This window comes from Maylandia zebra, linkage group LG10 (assembly GCF_041146795.1).
Source record: "Maylandia zebra isolate NMK-2024a linkage group LG10, Mzebra_GT3a, whole genome shotgun sequence".
Classification (NCBI taxonomy): Eukaryota; Metazoa; Chordata; class Actinopteri; order Cichliformes; family Cichlidae; genus Maylandia; species Maylandia zebra.
The window spans coordinates 4,757,286-4,776,949 of NC_135176.1; the positions used below are offsets into that span (position 1 = coordinate 4,757,286).

The following is a 19,664-nucleotide window of genomic DNA, read 5'->3' on the forward strand; positions in this document are numbered from 1 at the left end:
TTGTCTGAGGTCATTTTTGAAAAAACAAACAAACAAACAAACAAACAAACATAAACCACATCAAGTAAGGTACATGTCACGATGCAACTCCGAACTAACGTTGTGCTTCCAAGTTGGTCTGATCTTCCAACAACACACACACACACTCACACACACACTAGCGTCCCTCTAGTCTGTGTGAGATAATGAGCGCCTTTTGTGTCGTCTCGCTGATGCATGTGGGGCGAGACGATGTGGCCTCACAGTCATATTGACTCTAGACTTCACCGCTGTCAAGCATTACCTCTTAACCACTACTACCCAGTACTTGCTGCTCCTCATCCATCCTTACACTATCACCTTTTAAACACGTCTGGGTTTGATAAGACACTGAGACCACTGACATTGCTGGGCATTTAGGCTACAATAAAAGCCATGAAACATCGCACCTTGAAATGTAAAGCGCTTTGGGGTCCATAGGGACTAATTATTAGTCCTTTATTTATCCAGGTAAAAAATCTCATTGAGATTAAAAATCTCATTTTCAAGAGAGACCTGGCATCATGGCAACAAAAGTCAAAATACACATACCACATAAGTATATAACATTTAAAACAAATACAATATCCCATACCAACATGTGTAAAATATACAATAACAGATCAAATTAAGAGTACATTAAAAACAATCACACTGAGTAAAAGAGTTATTCTCTCGTTCCTTTAAGACAGACTTAAACTCTCCCAAGGTAACCAATTCTGATAATTTCAGTTCCTTCTGCAGATTATTCCAGGAAGCAGGGGCAGCGTATTTAAAAGCCTTTTCCCCCAAAGTAAAGCGCTATACAAATACAGGCCATTTACCATTTGACAGATAACTATATCTGTTTTCCCCCTGCCCCAAACAGGGGAGGGGCACTCTTGATTTCTCACATTTTAGCGCTTATTTCAATTTTGGGTGGTAATTTATATTAAGTGACTGTGATAGTATATATTAAAGCATCGTAAACAGAATCAGAGCATGACATGAATATTGAATCCAATGTAATTTTCTTGGGCTTGCTTCATGATTGTGTTGTAAGAGGAGGTTTATCTATGTTAATAACAGGCTTATAATCTGCTTGTAATGCATCATGGGGACTTGTGGATGTCATTTCAGTGTTGTCTGAGCACAGTGGCTAATAATTGGTTTTCCAGGGGTTTGCTGTGAGACATGCTAGGGCTTTCGTCTAATGTTAATTTGGACTGCAGAGATTTTTCTGTCAGCTTCTGTCCAGGATTGGTAGCCACTTCAGTGCTCTATCAAATTTATTATTTGAGTTGCTTTCTTTTCAATGCATGACCCTTTTAATCACAGTGAGAAAAAAGTGACTTAGTTCTCAGGCTTTAGGACCTAATTTTTTTCATCTAAACAAGGAAATAATTTTTCGTGCTCTTATCAGTATATCTAGTGAGAGCAGCCATTAGGTTTAGTGGTTGCATGGAGAGAGTCTTGTTAAGGTTGGGTGGGTGGGGGTGGGCCAGCTGCTGTGGCTGTTAAATGGACTCAGCAGTAGCACTCGTGCTATGGCACATTAAGGAACAAAAGAAGATGGAGGGAATACATTTGTTGGTGGAAGTGGACCTGACATCAGTGAACACGTTATCCAAGTGTGTTCTTGAAGGGGGAGGCATCAAGCAGCACTACTTGGGCTGAGAAGGTGACCCTTGTGGGCTTCTCAAAGGAATAACTGAAATATCCTCTTGATGTGATTCTCATTCATTTAACTTCAGCTCAATTTTACTACTGGCCACACGAGCGTTTCCAGGAACCTAAACCACATTATGTCGTTTAGTCAAGGCCATAAAATACACAGGTCAAAAAACTAAATGGCAGCACCAGGACACAAAATGGAATTGCACTTCAAACCAAGTCATGACATTCCACATTTCAGGTCAGAGAATGTAGATAAAGAAATGGTAAGAGCTTCATCACAGTGTGTGTGTGTGTGTGTGTGTGTGTGTGTGTGTGTGTGTGTGTGTGTGTGTGTGTGTGTGTGTGCACTGCGGGGGATTTGTAATCTCCAGTCAGCCTGTAGATTGCTCTGAGCTGGTCATATTGGATGCAGACGGTGCTTTACTGTATTTGCTGCTACAGCTGCTGTGCAGCATATCTGCACAAGTGTGAGTATTTGTATTGGGTGTGGTGATGAGGAGGAGGAGGAGGATGGTGCTTACAAGGACATCTGTCTCCAACTGTGAGACCCCCACCTCCCCCACGTCCTCTAAAGGCCTTCCATCACCAGGGAAGCAACACGCATACACACCAATATCCTGCGTGGGCCGTTTCATCATGGTGTAATGGCTGATAGGGATCGGAGGGGGTCCACTCGGGGTAATGACAGTGGCTGATAGAAGGTGGCTTCTGATGAGGGCCCCTGATGGGCCTGAGGGCCTAGACTGATATTGCCTTGAGGAACAAGCAGCACCTATAGGGAACAGATAAGATGTATATATATGTGTTTTTGTGTGTGTGTGTCTAAGCAGGCCTGATAAAGGGATAAGAAGGATGTTGTACTTGAGCAAAGGCGCAAAAAACATCAGCATGTCTTTGCATGTGTTTACACCAAAGCAGATTGCTTCATGTCAGGAAAGGATGTAAGCTGATGGATTGACACATGACCAGCTCAATCCCCCACAGCAGAGCTTGAACCTGAAGCTTTTTTTCAGTTCCCCCTCCTTCCACCGTATGAATATTTATTCTTTTGTGTGTGTGTGTGTGTGTGTGTGTGTGTGTGTGTGTGTGTGTGTGTGTGTGTGTGTTTCACTCCTTGGAACATTAATGACAGTGATAAAGGCATTTAATCAAAAGTGAGCCACAGCTAACACCCAGAGGTGTTTTTTATGTCCAATTAAATGCTTAAGTGGTGCACTGATATACAGAAGGGTCCTTATACTTTACCCACGTGGTAAATCACACTAGTCTCTTGGTCACAAATAAGTATTACTTCTGTACTTTTTTTTTAATGAAACAGATTAGCTATGATGGCTTCATTTTCAGGATGAGTACTCTATAATTTTCAAATCAATCATTTTGTACACTACAAGCTGTTGTGGAAAGGCTGACAGTAATCAAACAGATATGGTAGCACGTAAGAGAGGGTGATGATGTGTAAATCTGTTTTCAAGAGATTAAAAGTGTGGATGCAAAAAGAAATCTCTTTAACTATTGTTTAAGTGGGTGATTATTTTCTCATCTGGGCTTTTTGTTGATAAAATTCTTGTTAAAAATACCCAAACTGGTCTATTTGGGAACTTTGTTTGAGATCAGTATGGTGAAAAGTTTAGGTTTTAGGGTTCTGAATGAATCCATAGAGACCATTGAGCATTGCTTAAAAGTATATGAATTAAGATGTTTAAAGCTCATTCTATTAAGAAATGAACACAAAATATCTGCTGACCACCCTGCTCTTTGACAAGTCTTAAAATGAGATAAAAAGAGCAACAAACCATGACATATTGTACCATTTCAATATTTATGTTGCAAAAATTAAGCCAAAATGCAGAAACAGTGTGTGAAGTGTGTAGGAATTAAGAGAGAAAGAAGCTGCCAGATGCTTCTTATCAGATTATTAAATCATCAGCAAGTGTGACTACCTCTTGTTTCTTGACCATAATGCACAGTGCCATGTTTGACAAAAAAACAAACACAGCGTATCAGAATCAACAAAACAAGAATTAAGGTGCCTAATCAAAGTCCAAACATCAACCACATTGAAATGTTGTGGCGGAACCTTAAGAGGGATGTGCATAAAGGAATTTCTGCAAATCTCAAGGAACTAAAGTAACTTTATAAAGAAATCCTTTCACAAAGATGGAAGTAGAGCTGGGCGATATGAGATTTTTTCATATCACGATATGTTTTTTTCATTTCAGGCGATAACGATATCTATCACGATATAAGCCAAATAACTATATTTGTAAGATTTAAATGTGCCGTTGCTCACAAGTAAAATGTGAAATAATCAGCAGCTTGTTTTTATTTAAATATTTATTTCCCATAATAACTTCAACAGGGTAGATGTACTTAAGGAACATGAGACTTTTTCAGATAAATAAAGGCAAATATTGCAAACTACACAAAAGGCAGCCGCTAAAGCGTTTAAGTTTCAAAATAGAACAAACGAAACAGACTACTAAATTGTCAATTCCACTTAGAAACAAAATATTAATTCTAAAAATAAATCTTAGTTTGTTTTACAGAAGAACAGACAAAACTGACTAACTTTTGTCAATATCAAATAAACTGAGAACTAAAAGGAAATTCTCAATCTCTCCTTGTTGTATAGCTGAGCTTTTCAAACAGTTGTAACAGTTACTTTAGTCTGACAAAAGCCGAATGACGAATTAGCGCTTCCAGTCAGAGACTGAGGCTACGTCCACACGTACACGGGTATTTTTGAAAACGGAGATTTTCCGTTTTCGTTTTAAAAAATAATCCCGTCCACACATAAAGGTAGAAATGAAGGAAAACGCTGCTATGAACATGCCAAAGCAGCAGGTGGAGCTAGATTCCTAACCGTGCAGAAATGTTGGCCAATCAGAAGTCTAGAAGCCTCGGTGGGAAAAAGTAAACAAAGCTGGGGCATAGAAGCAGAACCGAGTCGTATGTGTGGAGGGACAGTAACTGTGTGTATATGTAAGCATTTAAACACTGCAGAGAGTACAATTAACAGTAACAGTATTGTAGAAATTCATTTCACCGAAACAATAACGTGGCGCACAGTGTGACGCATGCACCAGTTTATTGTATTTCCAGACTTGCTTTCGGCACAATTTACAGTGCACGCTACTCTGTTTTTTGTCAGACTTGAAATAGCCGAAATACCTTCACACTACGGAACTTCTATGGCTCTTCCGTTCGACAATCTCTCCGGCGTTGGAACCATCATCTGTTTTCTCTTCGGTCACGCTCGGTTGATTTTTCTAGTCGGCACACTCATTTCCTCCATTACGCGCTGGCTCCATTACCCGCTGGCTGCTTCCCAAACAAACACACGTGCGGCTTGGCACTTGTGCTATACGTAACAAGTCACGCGACGTGACGCTGCGGCTGTGATTGGTTCGGCTCTGCGCTACTTAATTTGGATTGGCTGACCTTTTTTTTTTGTTTGTTTTTTTAAGAGGACAAGAGCGACGAGGTCTATCGCGATAGCTTAATTTCTCTATCGAGTAAAAGTTATATCGCGATACATATCGTTATCGTTCTATCGCCCAGCTCTAGATGGAAGAGACTAAATATAGAACATAATTACTTGGAGTGAAGGTGGTTTTACAAGCTATTAAATATGGGATCACACAGTGTTTTTGGTGTTTTGGCTTCATTTTTGATAAATAAATCATGCAGTTAAATATTATGTAACAATGTAACAAGTCGTGTTGTTGTTCATCTAATATTTGTACTTTAAGGACTAGTAAAGCGCTATACAAATACAGGCCATTTACCATTTAATAATTTGAAATTTGGCAAGGTTCAAGAAGGAAGGAATGTGTTTTTGTAATAATTTTTTGACATATAAAACCTTAAAACTGAGAGTCTCATAGGAACCGTGAAGAGGCCACTAGGAAAGCTGCAAACACCAAATACCTGCAGAGAATAAGGCAAGTCCTGAGGAGTCAGCTGAATGGGAAGAACAACATATTTCATTTCCTTCAAGATCTTTCTTTCATTCAGAACTTACGCCTTGGCGGTCGTCAGGTACCTTGCTGGGATAATAAGCTGAACAAATATATATCTAAAATAAAATTGAAATGTAAAATTGTTATCAAATATGAAATGATCAGTAATGCTTGGTTTAAATACCACAATGAATGAAATAGCTGACAAATAAAGAAACCTCATGGATTGATCTTATGAATCCCATTTTGCCACAACATTGTCCACAACTGTTTGAATTTGGACAAATGTGTATTGTCATAGTTGTATGTATTTGAATGGGAGAAGCTTTTCACTGTCCATTTGCAGGATTTTCACTTTAATCTTGTGTCTCGTATCTCCTTATTTTCTATGTCTGTGCTTTGATTAAAGTGCAGCATTCAAGCCCAGTGGTGGGGATTACTCTGGCTTTGTTGAAGGGGTTTAAAGAAAGGGTCAAAGTGCACCCTCTTAATTTGGGCCCCCAAGGGCCTCTAGGTAAGTGCCGGTGCCTAATTAACATCTAGAGACCCTTTTTTTGCTCAGGTTTGGTGCTTGTGGAGGGGTAGAATGGGAAGGATCAGGGGCCCCTGGAGCCATGATTTCACTGTGGTGTGTGACAGGTCATCGCTGCAGTCCTTTAACCCCACAGCATGGTAATTCAGACCTTCGGTCCAATCAGCTGTCCTATTTCATTTCTCCCTTTGCGTGACAAGATGGGATCCTGAGCAATTTAGTCAGGTTTTTGTAATCTGCTATGAATAGTGGTAAGAGAAATGTTGGCAGCAGGCATAGATAAGGTCAGGGGTGTAGTTTGGCATATCAAACAAGGATTGGAGTGACCAGTGGGATTCAGCAAGCCCCAAATACTCTGTGGCAAAGTAATTGGCCATCAGGATATGGGGCAGAATGCAGTCATAAGCTGTCGTTTTAGCCCCGAAAGAGGCACAGATAAAGACAACGGTAACGTAGTAGTTCAAATGAACTGAGTAGACGGGTATTTTTTCAAGGCAAACATAAGTACCAGCTGTGTTAGCTAATGAGAAAATGAAAAATATCCTATTCTCTGCTGAAACACCAATATACCCGTTTCCCATGACCTTGATTACAAACAGAGCTGACTGAGTTATCCCCACTCTCACATTCAAAGAGGACACAACGCTATCTTGACAGGAAGAAGAATGAGCCTTTGTGGTGTACAGGCTGACACTGAGATACCACACAAAGCCAGGTGATTCAGATAAAGAAATGCTCTCATATGAATGGATAGATGGATGGGCCGATAGATATATGGATGGTGATGATAACCATAATATCCTGGGGGCTTTCTTGGCCTGTGGGCGTTGACATGAGGGGAGATGTGTCATTAATCAGATGAGCCAGTGACCCTCCCCTGTTGGCCTGTGACATTACAGCGACATTGCTGCTGTTCCACTCCAAAGGTCCATCACATATTCTTGTGTGCATAGACACTCATGTCTTATAAATATATTTAAGCATCTTCGCTCAGTCCTGAAATCTGATACCTTACAGTAAGCTATTAGCTTACAGTACTGTGCTGACAATTTAGGATAGTTTACTTTGATTAAATCTAAACATTTAGTTTTTAATTTAGTGTCAGTAAAGATGTCATTTGACCATTAAGCCCACCACCTGTTTCATAAATGTAGAGATTATCTCGTATTTATTGGAGTGCTTTTTCATAAATTCTGCACTGGTGCTGAGTTTAAAATTAAACACTAGGGATTACACCAGCCACCACAACTATGTGTTCCTGATGATCTGATCTGATTGATGGTCTGATATCTTTGAGCATAAGAGTAACACACGTTCAACACCGATTTTTGTAGTTTCCACCACAGCAGGTGGGTATTACAAACTACAGCCAGTCTGTGTCTGGCATAATGGCACAACTGGTAATTAATAGAAAACGGCCTTGTTAAATAGGAAGCAGCAGGAAACACATTCTTTTCTATATTCAGTAGCTGTCTTTTGCATGTAGTGGCACAAGCCATGTGATGTACACTTGGGAGACCAGTAGAAATGTACTGGTACTAATGCAGTAAAACAGTGGTCCCCAACCTCTTTTCCAACACGGACTGGTTTATGTCCGACAATATTTTCACGGTCTGGCCTTTAAGGGCTCGTGGATAAATACAACAAAATAAAACCAGTACCAGTAGAAAAAGAAAGGAGATTCATTCATAACACACGGGAAAAGACCCAGAGAAACAATAAAAATAAACAATAATGATAAAAACCAATAAAAATCCTGAAAACCATAAGTTTCACACCTGCGCCTGGTACCAAACGACTCACAGACCAGTACCGGTCTGTGGCCCGGGGGTTGCAGTAAAAAGAGCACTCACACAATAATGCAACTTCTTTCTCTGGTCTAAAATCTCCAACTTATTCATACCTCAAATTTGGGGAAAAAACGTAAAATGTGTTTCGTCTGTTTGAAATCACAAGGTGAGAAATTAATATAGAATTGCATTTAATTTGTTGTACATGTTATGCAACAGCAAGACAACCCTTTGAAATTTTCCCCGAACGTCACAAACATATCTGTCAGTTTTGTGCGCAGGGCATTTTAAAGAAGATTTGTGCTTTCATGGGGAGGTGATATACTCGACAGCTTTTTTGAGTAGTCTGTGAAGAACTGCCAGTGTAAATTAGGATGCCAGTTTTTGACATGACTTGCACTTTTAAGATGAAGTAACAGCTTTCTCTCTGTTTGACAGCCATAAGAGCCATGCAGATCTTTGAACACTCAGGAGAGACTTGAGAGACATGATTGGAATGTTATTATATTGATATGACTCACTGATATCAGCGAGACCCCCATAATGTATAAAAATCAGACATACCATCCTCTTACATTAATTAATCATCTATCAGCTCCTTGATGTTCAAATCTCTTGTCTCCTCATGCCTTCAAAGAAAACGTTGTGGAATATTTTAGGGCAGAACTGTAAAACCACTCAAAATTGTACTTTGAGAGAGTTGCCGAATGACTTTGGAAGTTTCTTAATAAATACTTAAGAAAATATGGCTTGATTTACTTTTCAGATCAGTTAGAGAGGCTTTTTGGAGGGTGTCTGGAGCAGATAAGAATGACACAGAAGTCTTTTCGTTGCTTGCAAATCCCTAGAGTGGCTTAGGCCAGACTTACAGCCTGCAGGCCGGCATTGGTGTTGGCCTGTTCCTCGTGGACCATTGTTGTCAGTACATCATCCCAGACAACAAAACCATCTTCCACATCTGTAATCTGAGAGGTCACAAAGCTCTAGAGACTGAACTGAGAAAAAAATAGCCCGATGCCTTCAGGTAAAAGCCACAAGATGTTGACTACAGAGGGATGAATTTGAAAGGAGGCACTGTGACCCGAAGAAAAATCTCTCATGTTTTATGAATAGACTCCAGCAAGGCATAAGAAAGGGAGTTATTTCTGAATTCAAAGTGACTTCCTGCAGTCGATGTAGTCGATTTATTTGATGTGTTTGTTTGAATGCTCATGTTTTTCTTGTGTGTATTTATGCATATATATTTGCCAAGGGAATGTGTGTGTTTATCTCAGAATGAGCTATTTACCTACTCGTGTGCACCACCTACAAGAGCCTTTTTTATTGATGTACTATGATGAAGCATGAGTGACATCCAGTCAATGGAGACCTCAGGGACACAGTATCAATATTATCAACAGCAGTGCCTTACTATGTTTCCTATTATTCAACTCGGTGAAAGACGACTCTAAGATTTTCTTTTCACCTTTTTTGTTGATTTTAAAGGCTAAATATCGTTGTTACCACATATGACAATTATAAACCCATTTAAACAGCAAAAAGTTTACACTCATTCTGAGCCAGCTACAGAGAGCAGGATATTTGGCTTCTGCAAGCCAAGTATCTATTGGTTAGAGACTGAAGCCCAAGTTGTTCTCCAATGCATTCACTGGAGTGTGAGTGTTATACAGAAAGCACTGGTGACCAGTGTTGTGCGAATAGGTGAATTAAATGTTTTGCATAAAGCGCATTGTGTGCTCAAGTAGAGTAGAAAAGCACTGTATGACAGTCCATTTACCATCTGCCTTCGCATCTTCACCTTTTTTTCCCAGTTCTGAGAGATGATTTCCGTCAGACGCCCAGTGATGTGGTGGTGGCAGCAGGGGAGCCGGCTGTCATGGAGTGTATCCCTCCCAGGGGCCATCCGGAGCCCACCATTTCTTGGAAGAGAAACAACATCCGGGTCAATGATCGAGATGAAAGAATTACTGTAAGTTAAAAATAACCTAAACAAGTCTGGTTTAAGGTTCAATTGCATTTTACTTCTGGTGGAAGTTGTTACTAACTTGTCAGCTTTTTATACTTTTTTAAAATAAAATTTCAGGTAATTTTCACTCATTAATTTGTATTACTATTAACAGAAGACACTGAGCTGATAGATGTTAAAAGACACATTTAGAATACCAGACTTCCACACACATTACCCACTATGACCAAATGATGAATTGCGGCTTATTGAAGTTAGTTACCACAAACAGAGCAGTGAGTGATGCTTGTGTGACGACTGGCTTGGAGCGAGAGCCCTTGTCAAGTAATTTTAAGAACTAGCCAGAGAGCCATCTGTCATAACACACACTGAAAATGACAAAGTGGCTTCTCTCTCTCCTCACTAACATGCCTCAATATCCTGTTTCCAACATCTTTCCATGTCTTCTCTCTGTCCCCTCCTCCACCGTCGTGTTTCCTTTCGTCCTTGTCCACTTATCCACTCATCTGTTCCTTTCTGTTTCATCTTTCTGCTCTTCATTCTGTCTTTAACCCCTCGATTTCAGATCCGTGGAGGAAAGTTGATGATTTCAAACACCAGGAAAAGTGATGCTGGCATGTATGTGTGCGTTGGAACCAACATGGTTGGAGAAAAAGACAGTGATCCTGCTGAACTAGTGGTATTTGGTGAGTTGTTTTTACTGGGATTGTACTGTAATTAATCAAAGGACACTCAGCTAGCAAATATCGTCTGGGAAACTAAACATGAAGTCATACAGTCAACCTTATTAGTATCAAATAACCTTTTGGGAGCGTGCTTGATTGTTGTAGTGCTCACACAAACGTAATGGCAAAAGATAGATTGTTAACAGAATAAATTGGAGCTAATTTGCTTCCAGCTGTTAGCCAATTGGCTCATATATTAAGACAAATTATCAATATAATTCCTCTGATCCTTTTAGAAATAATTCTTTGAGTTAAGTTGCTTCAACTGTGTTAAAATGTTCACTATAAGATTCCAAAAAACAGTGAAAGTATCTTGTATTTTGTGCCTGTCTGTATTTTTCTGGGGTTGGACATTCTTTCCTTGGCTGATATTGGAGGATTAGATTCATCTTTCCCACCCAGCTGCTCTTTGCTTTGCTCTCTTGACTTTTCTCCTCCTGTCTCTGATTCTCTGCTGTGCTCTCAGTGGAGCAGTACCACAGGCATCAAAGTGTGTATCGATCCCAGGAAACGGATGGAGAATTGATATTTTCTTTTCAGTCCCTTGGATCTCCTGTTCACCACCACCCACACTGCCACAAAATTTAGCTCCTTCTGCACATTGTAGTGCAGCAGTAAACTCAAACCCTGGCATGTAATGCATAATCTATAAATTTATGGTTCCTTAAAATGCATGGCTTGGCGCTTTCCATAATGTTTAATATTACTGCCATCTGCAAAATTGAAAGATAATAGCCAGTGCACATCTGCACTGTTTTTTCTGCCCATCCATTTTCTGCTCTCGAATCACAGACTGAACAAAGTTGTCAAGACATTTCTCACCACCGCGACTTTTTATACCTCCAGCTGTGGGGAATGCTTTCACACTGACTATGATCATGGAAGTACCTGCAGCTCTGAGTCTACTTAGTCTTACTTGATTCTCCAACATGTTTCACTGTGATGATTGGACTTTGGTATTTAAAAGCTTTTATTTGCTGGGTATTGAATTTAACCTACTGCAGCAATCTACTTCCAATGCTAGACAGGCTCTGTCAATTTTGAGATACTGCTAACAACAGCTGGTAAATATTTATTACCAGCTTGTGTGTGATTTGGTGTGGGGTCATTTTGTTCCTCGTTTTGTCTTAATAAAAGTTTAATTGTGTTCAAATCAAGTATTAAGAGTCATGGTGAGAGTGTCCCATTTTGAAATTATTTTTAGTGCGAGGTTTAACAATTCCAATCCCTCAGTGTTTTTTCCCCCCACATCATTCTGAGTAAACTGCTATGGTGCAGCAAATGGACATCAAATTATTCTCTTTATACGGCCAGCCTATTCCATATGTGTCCACTCATCCATTACATGGGCAGTCCTATAAAGTGCTAACAAATGTGAAAAGTCAAGCTGTAATTAATAGGTATGAATTCTTGTCCTCTTTCTGCACTCATATCTGTCTAATTTCAGAGAGGCCAGTGTTCACCAAACAGCCGGTGAACCAGGTGGTGTTGGCAGACGATACAGTGGACTTCTCCTGCGAGGTACACGGAGACCCGACTCCGACTGTCCGCTGGCGCAGAGAGGAGGGCGAGCTGCCTCGGGGCAGGTCCGACAACAGCAGCGCAGTGCCGTTGCTGCACACTCACAAATCACTGCACTGAAACTCAATCCCCACTGCCTCACTGTTACTTAGATACATCATTTGTTGCTCCAAATAGCACTTGTTACTATCATTTCACTAATAATATAACAGCTTCCAATTAGAGAGCAACTGTTTGTCCATCCGATTTTCTTATAGTTAGGTGTGAAGGAAAGTAATTCAGATGATTTTCTGTGAGTGGAGGAAGTCCAGCTGACTTGAATTTGCCCCAAAAATTACATGTACCGGTATAAAAAAACATATTAAAGAAAAGAGAAAACACTATCATTCGCTTTTTTGTATGTAACGACCGAGAAACGGAAACAAATCAAAGCTCCCGCTGAGCTCGTAATGATTGCTTTTTAAGTGCTGTGCTGCTTACAATACAAATAGAAAGTTATTACTAGAATCTAAATGTGTGAGTCCTGTGGCACAGCAGCTTGTGTTAGTAACGGATGGACAGCCATCCCTGTCGTAAGCTACTTATTTGTTAATCAGTAGAGTTTAGTACTACGAGACATGCTCAGAAAGGAGTATCATGTGGTGTTTGCACCATGACACCATCACTGTGTTACTGTGAGAGCCCTACTCTCTCACACCTGTCTGCATGATTGGATGAAACTTTAATGACCTGTCAGGGGAAATAAGGTAAAATGTTCCCTTGTCAACAGCACGACTCAGGCCTGTGTCCACAGAGCTGTGCAGTAAACACAAAGCTGTATGTTTAAAAATCTGATTGGAACATTTAAACAGCCATATTTTTTTTTTAAAACATGAAAACTACCAAAATGTATTGTTCTAGTAGTGACAACGCTCACACATTTACTGAACCAGACAACGTCATATTCATTCAAACCATCTTTTGAAGATTTCAGAACATGAATGTAACACTTGCGTTGACGTTTTTTTCCCAGATTTGAAATCCGCAGTGAGAATAGTCTGCGTCTGACCCAGGTGCGAGCTGAAGATGAGGGCACCTACACCTGCGTGTCAGAGAACAGCGTCGGCAAAGCGGAGGCGTCGGCTGCCCTGCAAGTACACGGTACAGATGTACACAGGCACACTTATATATAAGATGTTTTAGTTTTACTGCATTCGTAGTGATTCAAAGTGTAAAAGGCTTTATTTAAACATTTCACATATTTATGTAAGATGTTTTTTGAAAATTAGAAACAATCAACAATTGCACAGACTTATTGAAGAATCTTTCTAGAAATACGGTTTGAACAGCCATGATCGCACGAGTAAACTGTTTGCACAGATGGGCAGCTTTGCTATGATGCACCACAATCTGCCCACTTGTCACCTACAGGAATGCTGTCTCATTTCATTCTTGTTCTTTTCATTCTGGTTGTTTATGTCAGATGGCCAGGATTTTAAGAACATTGTTTCTACGTGGAGACATCGCCTATTAAAACATCAGAAAAAGAGGCTGCTAGACATGAGTTGGTTATAACTCCCCCATATCATGCCATTGGTAATCCACTGTTAACTGAAGATTACAGAGAAATGAAGTGAAAAATGGATTTTAAGTTCCTTTCAAGCCTCAGCTCGTCATTCCTCTGGAGAGAGATCTGAGATCAAAAAGAACTGAAATTGCATGGGAATAAAGTCAGTCCCTTGAAGAGAGATGCTCAAATGAGAAAGCTGTCATTTGTGATGATAAAAGGGAATTTTTAGAGTTTTATTCTGTAACACTCGGTGCAGTGAGTGGGCCCTCTGGTACTCCTGAACACTCGCACACACCTTATGCTCGTATATGTATAAAAATTCAGCAGTGAACAGACAGACTGATACATTTAAAAAAAATAACATGCAGAAATACACAACATGCACCTACCTGTGCATAATGCACTTTTGAAATGGTGATTTCATGTATTAAAGAAGAACAGCTATCCAAACCTACCTGGCCCTGTGTGAAAAATGAAGTGCCCGCTAAACATCTCTCAAGGATTGTGCCACCCTTGGCTGTCAATGAGTCTTGCACTGACGAGGCGTTCTAGTCCACTATTCTTTGCAGAATTTTTTAAATTCCTCCACATCGAGTATGAACAGCCAGTTTAAGGTCATGCCAAAGCTTTTAAGGCCAAAAAAGGAAGGTGTATTTTGTGTCTTTCTGAGCCATTTAGAGGCTGGTGGTGTCTATCAGGGATCTTTGGGGCATGAACAGATGGCCAGACATTTTCCTTCAGGGTTTTCTGGTAAAGAGCAGAATTTATGGCTGGCTAGCTTCTGAAGCAGCAAAGCAGCCCCAGACCATAACACTGCTGCCACTGTGTTTGACTGTTGGCACGATCAGAATATCTTTTGGCAAACTTGAAATTGGCCTTTGTGTTCGTTTTAGTCAGCTGTCTACTGCGTCTGCGACCCAGTGTTTTGTGTATTTTAGTTTTTAGTCTTTGATCATTGTATTTTCTGTGTTTCCTGATTTATTTTGAGAGAGTCTGGTGTGTCTTTGTCATTGTATTTAGGTTCACTTCCCCTGTGACGTCATTAGGTTCATTTGTGTCATGTGTTTCCTCATGTGTTTCCACTCCCCCTGATCATCCCTTGTGTGTATTTAGTCTGCAAGTTTCTGTTCACTCACTGTCAGGTTGTCTGTTATGCCACACCACACCATAGTTATCACAGATAGATTCATAGTTTTTATCGCTAGTTTCTTAGTTTAGTTATTGTACCTTTTTCGCCTTAGTTTTCATGTTCTTGTGCTTCTGCCATCAGCACAAAATGGTTCAAGTTGAGTGCAGTGTTTGCTCTTGGATCTGTCAAACAAACACATCGGCGTACCTCGCCGTGACATCAGCAGCGGTTTTCACCACAGGACTCTCCCATGGGTGGCACCTTAACTGAGGCAAGGAAGGCCTGCGGTTCATTAGATGTTTTTCTGGGTTCCTTGGAGCCATTTTGGTAGGCCAGTCACTTTTGGGAAAGTTGTTCCAGATTTCCTCCGTTTGTGGATAATGGCTTTCACCATGATTCACTGGAGTCTTAAGACTCCAGTGAATCATGGAGTTCTCAGATGAGAAACCAGTCTTACTAACTGGTTTCTCATCTGTTCTTGAGTGTCTTTATATCATGGCATGACATGTTGGTTTTTGAGATACCCTACTAAGTCCTGATGTACTGAATAGAGGACATCCTGGGCTTTCCAATGATATTTCATGTGTTTGGGTGGCTTCCTTTGGCTCCAAAGAAGGAAGGAAATACCAAAAAAAGTTCAATGGGAAGATTGTTTTTTCCTCGGTTCTCAGGAGGATAGAATCAAATATGTTTGGATAACTTTTTTTCCGTCAATAGATGAAATCATCATTTAAAATCCTAATTTTGTATTTACTCACATTATCTTTGTTTGATCTGAATCACTGTCATAAGTGTTGCAAATGTGCAAAAGAGCAAAGAGAAGGCAAATTTTGCAGCACTGTAGCTGCAGTGGGGATCATAGGAATGCAACACAAACACATACAAAGGAAAATATATATTCTATTAAACCACAGCTAGTTACACGGTTAAGTAGGTATGGTGTTCCAAAATTTCAAATGTTTGAACTAGTTTCACCATCCATCGTCATCTCATCATGTTATTCAACTTTCTTTCTCTCTTTTCTTTCTTCCACCCATTTCTGCATCACTCCATCACAGTCGGCCCATCCTGTAAGTATTCCATTTCATCCCATCTGTGTATGGTTTTGTGTGTCTGTTTGTGCGTTTGTTTATGAGAGTTAATACAGTCCTACAGGTATAAGCTGTTTGCTACATTAGAGACCCAAACCTCTACCCTCTAGCACAGGTGCTTTTTCTGCCAATTAGGACAGCCAAGTATTAAAGCTAAAAACAAAAAACAAAAAAATTGAAGGGTAGAAGGGTTTTGACCTTTCGTTACACTCATAGATGGAGCTTCAGTTACTAGAAAAAAAACCCCACTGTAAAACGTGCAGTCTCCGATTTAGAGCACAAACACTCACCTTTTGAAAAATAAATGGTTATTGCTGATTAATCCACACAACAACAAAAAAAAGAGTTATAAGGCAAAGCAGCCCCAGACCATCACACTTCGCCGTCGTATTGGACTGTTTGTGTGACAGCCTTTTTATGAAATGCTGTGCTGTTTTTACATCTGATGTAACGAAATTCAATTCTCATCAGTCCAAAGAGTATTTTTCCAGTAGTCGTGGGGATCATCAAGACGTTTTTGGCGTACATGAATTGGGTTATTGTGTTCTTTTTCGTGAGCTGTGGTTTCACCTTTGAACTCTGCCACAAATGCACTGATGATTACTTACCAAAAGTAAAAATGCCAGCGTTTGGCTTGAACTAAGCAAATGGGGTTTAATGCGTACTCCCATCTCTAAATGTGCCTAATGTTGGGGAATAGAGAAAAAGGGATGAAGAATGAAAAAACCCCTAAAAAAGTGTTCAGTGGAAGAAACATTGAACCACAAAATGTTTTGAATTATGAGGTTCTCTACATACCTATTATTTTTATGCAATTCCATTCACTGTGTAAGGACTGCCTGCTTATTCTTGGCCTATTTAAAACTTTACCAGCCTTCCAATTTATATATTGATATTGGACAAATGGGATACAATTCTAGGCACAAACTTCACACTGAATATAAGCACAAATGAGATATAGTCCAGCTATAATAAATTATGCCCTGGAAATAATCACCTCCTCAATCATCATTTCAGAATGGAAACAGTCTCAGGAATGAAGTCTGTGTACATAAGTGGGCGTGTGATGTTTCGTAAAAAGGTGAAGCAGCAGCGGCAACAGCACTGGAGTGTGTTTACTCTAGCAGATGCAGAGCTGCATCACCACGGGACTCTGACAGCTGCATGTCACATCTACGCCCCTAGGGACCGAGGGGTGTGTGTATGATTGTGTTGATACAAGTGCGGATATCTTCAGCGTGTTGCTCAAAATCATATGTCAAGCATGGGTGGGGTGGAGCAGGGGAGGTGAGATGTTTTCGTTGTAAGCACTTTGTTTAGCTTTGCTACGTGAGTGACAGCAGTGGAACACACGGTGTGAGTGGGAGCGCAGTGTGTGGGGAACAGCTCAGGCTGACGCTGGTTTGCTTCATCTTGTTTATGAGGATATTCCACTGATGATTTTTACTACCTCCACTGAAAAAAGGCTTTTTCCTGCATTAAAATCACACTTGCTACCTGCTCATTCACCACACTGATCTCCACACCCTTTCACCAACTTGCTGTTTCGATACTTTCAATACTGTCTGGCCGGGGGGCGGGGCTGTTGTTTCTAAACATTAGAAAGCTGCATGAAAGACACTGACCATTTTCAAATCTTTCTAATTCAGTGCTGACTGAATGAAGTTCGACAGTTTCCATCACTGATGAATAGATAGAACCACTTCATCCACAGTGTAGATGATCTTCATTTCCTGCTTTTTAAAAGCATTTTAAGTTGTTGTTTTTTTTTAATTTTTTTGACCCTTTGTTGATGGTACGCTTTTCTGTGAAGCACTTTGGGATTTTTGACTTGAAAGGTGCTATACAAATAACATTTTACTTACTTACTTACTCCTTGTTGTGCTGCAGGCTGGGAAGTGAACAAGGACTACCATCACCTGCTTCTGTCCCATACAGTGGAATTGGAGAGTCACCCAAATCTATTGTTTGTCACACAGTACTTGAAATCTGAAATCTTAGCAGTGCAACCAACACCACAAGTAGATTCAAGTTGTGTGGAAAATCCTTGCTGATTGTAGAGTTATTTTATCAGGGATAGCAGAAGGACTAATTCTGTATATTCCCACTAAAGGAATAGATCCAAATAGATTATCAGTCCAGTAATATCTGTATATATAGTTCCCCCATATCATGAAATTCAAGGAATTGACTAAACCTTTTGGAAATTTTTCATTAATATTTTTACTCTGGTCACGGCAGATGGCCCCGCCCCTCCCTGAGCCTGGTTCTACCGGAGGTTTCTTCCTGTTAAAAGGGAGTTTTTCCTTCCCACTGTCACCAAAGTGCTTGCTTACAGGGGGTCATGTGATTGTTGAGTTTTTCTCTGTATGTATTGTTGAGGGTCTACCTTACAATATAAAGTGCCTTGAGGTGACTGTTGCTGTGATTTGGAGCTGTACAAGTAAAACTGAATTGAATAAAAAGCTACAAATCTGAGCACGTTTGACTATTGGAGGAGCTCTGTGGGTTTGGAGGACATATGCTGATCACTTGCAGGAAACCTTTATAATGTTCGCTCCATCCAATTACATGCCCTTTATCTTATGGCATCATCTTATTGTTTTAGGAAGATTTGGCAAACTTATATAAATTTGCTAAATTTTCTAGACCTCCAGGGTTCCCATGTCAACGTTAATTAAACTCAACTTAAAGAATAAAGTTAAAACAAGTCAAATACCTCAAAATTAAACATTATTTCTGATCTGTAAGAGAACATTTACAACCATCCACAAACATTCAATGACACCAAGCAATTTACATGTAGACTAGACTTTCCTCCTTGAGTGTTGCATTTCTTTTCATAAAAGCTGTGGAAAGCTACGCTACAGCCTGATGTCTATTTTTACTTCCCTCTTGGCATATTAGCTTTGTTATCTGTTCTACAGTTCTGGCAGTATACGCAGCATACAAAAGAAGTCTGCAAGATCCTTTGAGTTCCTATCTTAAGTGTTGCATTCTGTATTTAGAAATTTCCCAATGTACCTCCCAGACACCGACAGCAACAGTTAGCAGTATGCGGTGCTTAATGTGTGCTGGCTCTGTGCTTCATAAAATTAGTAAATGAACATACCGTGGTATTTTAGAAGTCGAGTCAGTTTAAGGCACAGCAAAAATTAACTCACCAAAAAAAAAAAAACCCTGCATCTCTGAAAGTTAAATTATTATAAGAGTGACATGCAGGCATTGTTCCCTCTTGTTTTTCATCTATATTTCAGCTGCTCTGTTACAATCCATACTCCCATTTCAATCCCATTTGAGGATGCTAATGTATCTCCCTGCCCTAAATCTAAGGCTCAGTGTCATGCCGGGTGCACCCATTATTGCTAATTATTTATTACAGCTTCAGGCAATGTGCCGGCTTGCCTCCTCAAATCAAACACTGTTATTCTCTAGACACGGCTGTGTAGTGGGCCAAAAACAGCATTTTAATAGCTCAAATATTCCTAGTTGTCAGTGTATTTGGGTCAAAGTTACGGCGTTGTGTCAGGTGTGAGGAGAAAACGTTCAGGTGTTGACATGTTTTTGTTAAATACCCTGCTGAGAAGTGCACAAGCATATTTTTCTATGTGTTTTCATTACGTGTATGTGCACAAGCATGGATATGAATTACATAAGAAGTGAGCATTACACAGTGTTTCTTTAATATTTCAGGCCTTGCATCAGCTGCGACAGGAGGCCTGTCC

The 19,664-nt window shown here is 40.1% G+C and overlaps 1 protein-coding gene across 5 annotated transcripts in view; it reads left to right on the forward strand.

Annotated features, from left to right (window-relative positions):
* The window catches only part of robo3 (roundabout, axon guidance receptor, homolog 3 (Drosophila)), a 172,494-nt gene that overhangs the window by 114,336 nt on the left and 38,494 nt on the right, over nt 1-19,664 (forward strand). For all 5 annotated transcript variants that reach the window (XM_076888924.1, XM_076888926.1, XM_004567445.3 and 2 more), the window contains exons 3-6: nt 9,770-9,927; nt 10,490-10,610; nt 12,097-12,235; nt 13,183-13,310. In XM_076888924.1, coding sequence (XP_076745039.1) covers nt 9,770-9,927; nt 10,490-10,610; nt 12,097-12,235; nt 13,183-13,310 — 546 coding nt within the window. The remainder of the gene's footprint in view (nt 1-9,769; nt 9,928-10,489; nt 10,611-12,096; nt 12,236-13,182; nt 13,311-19,664) is intronic.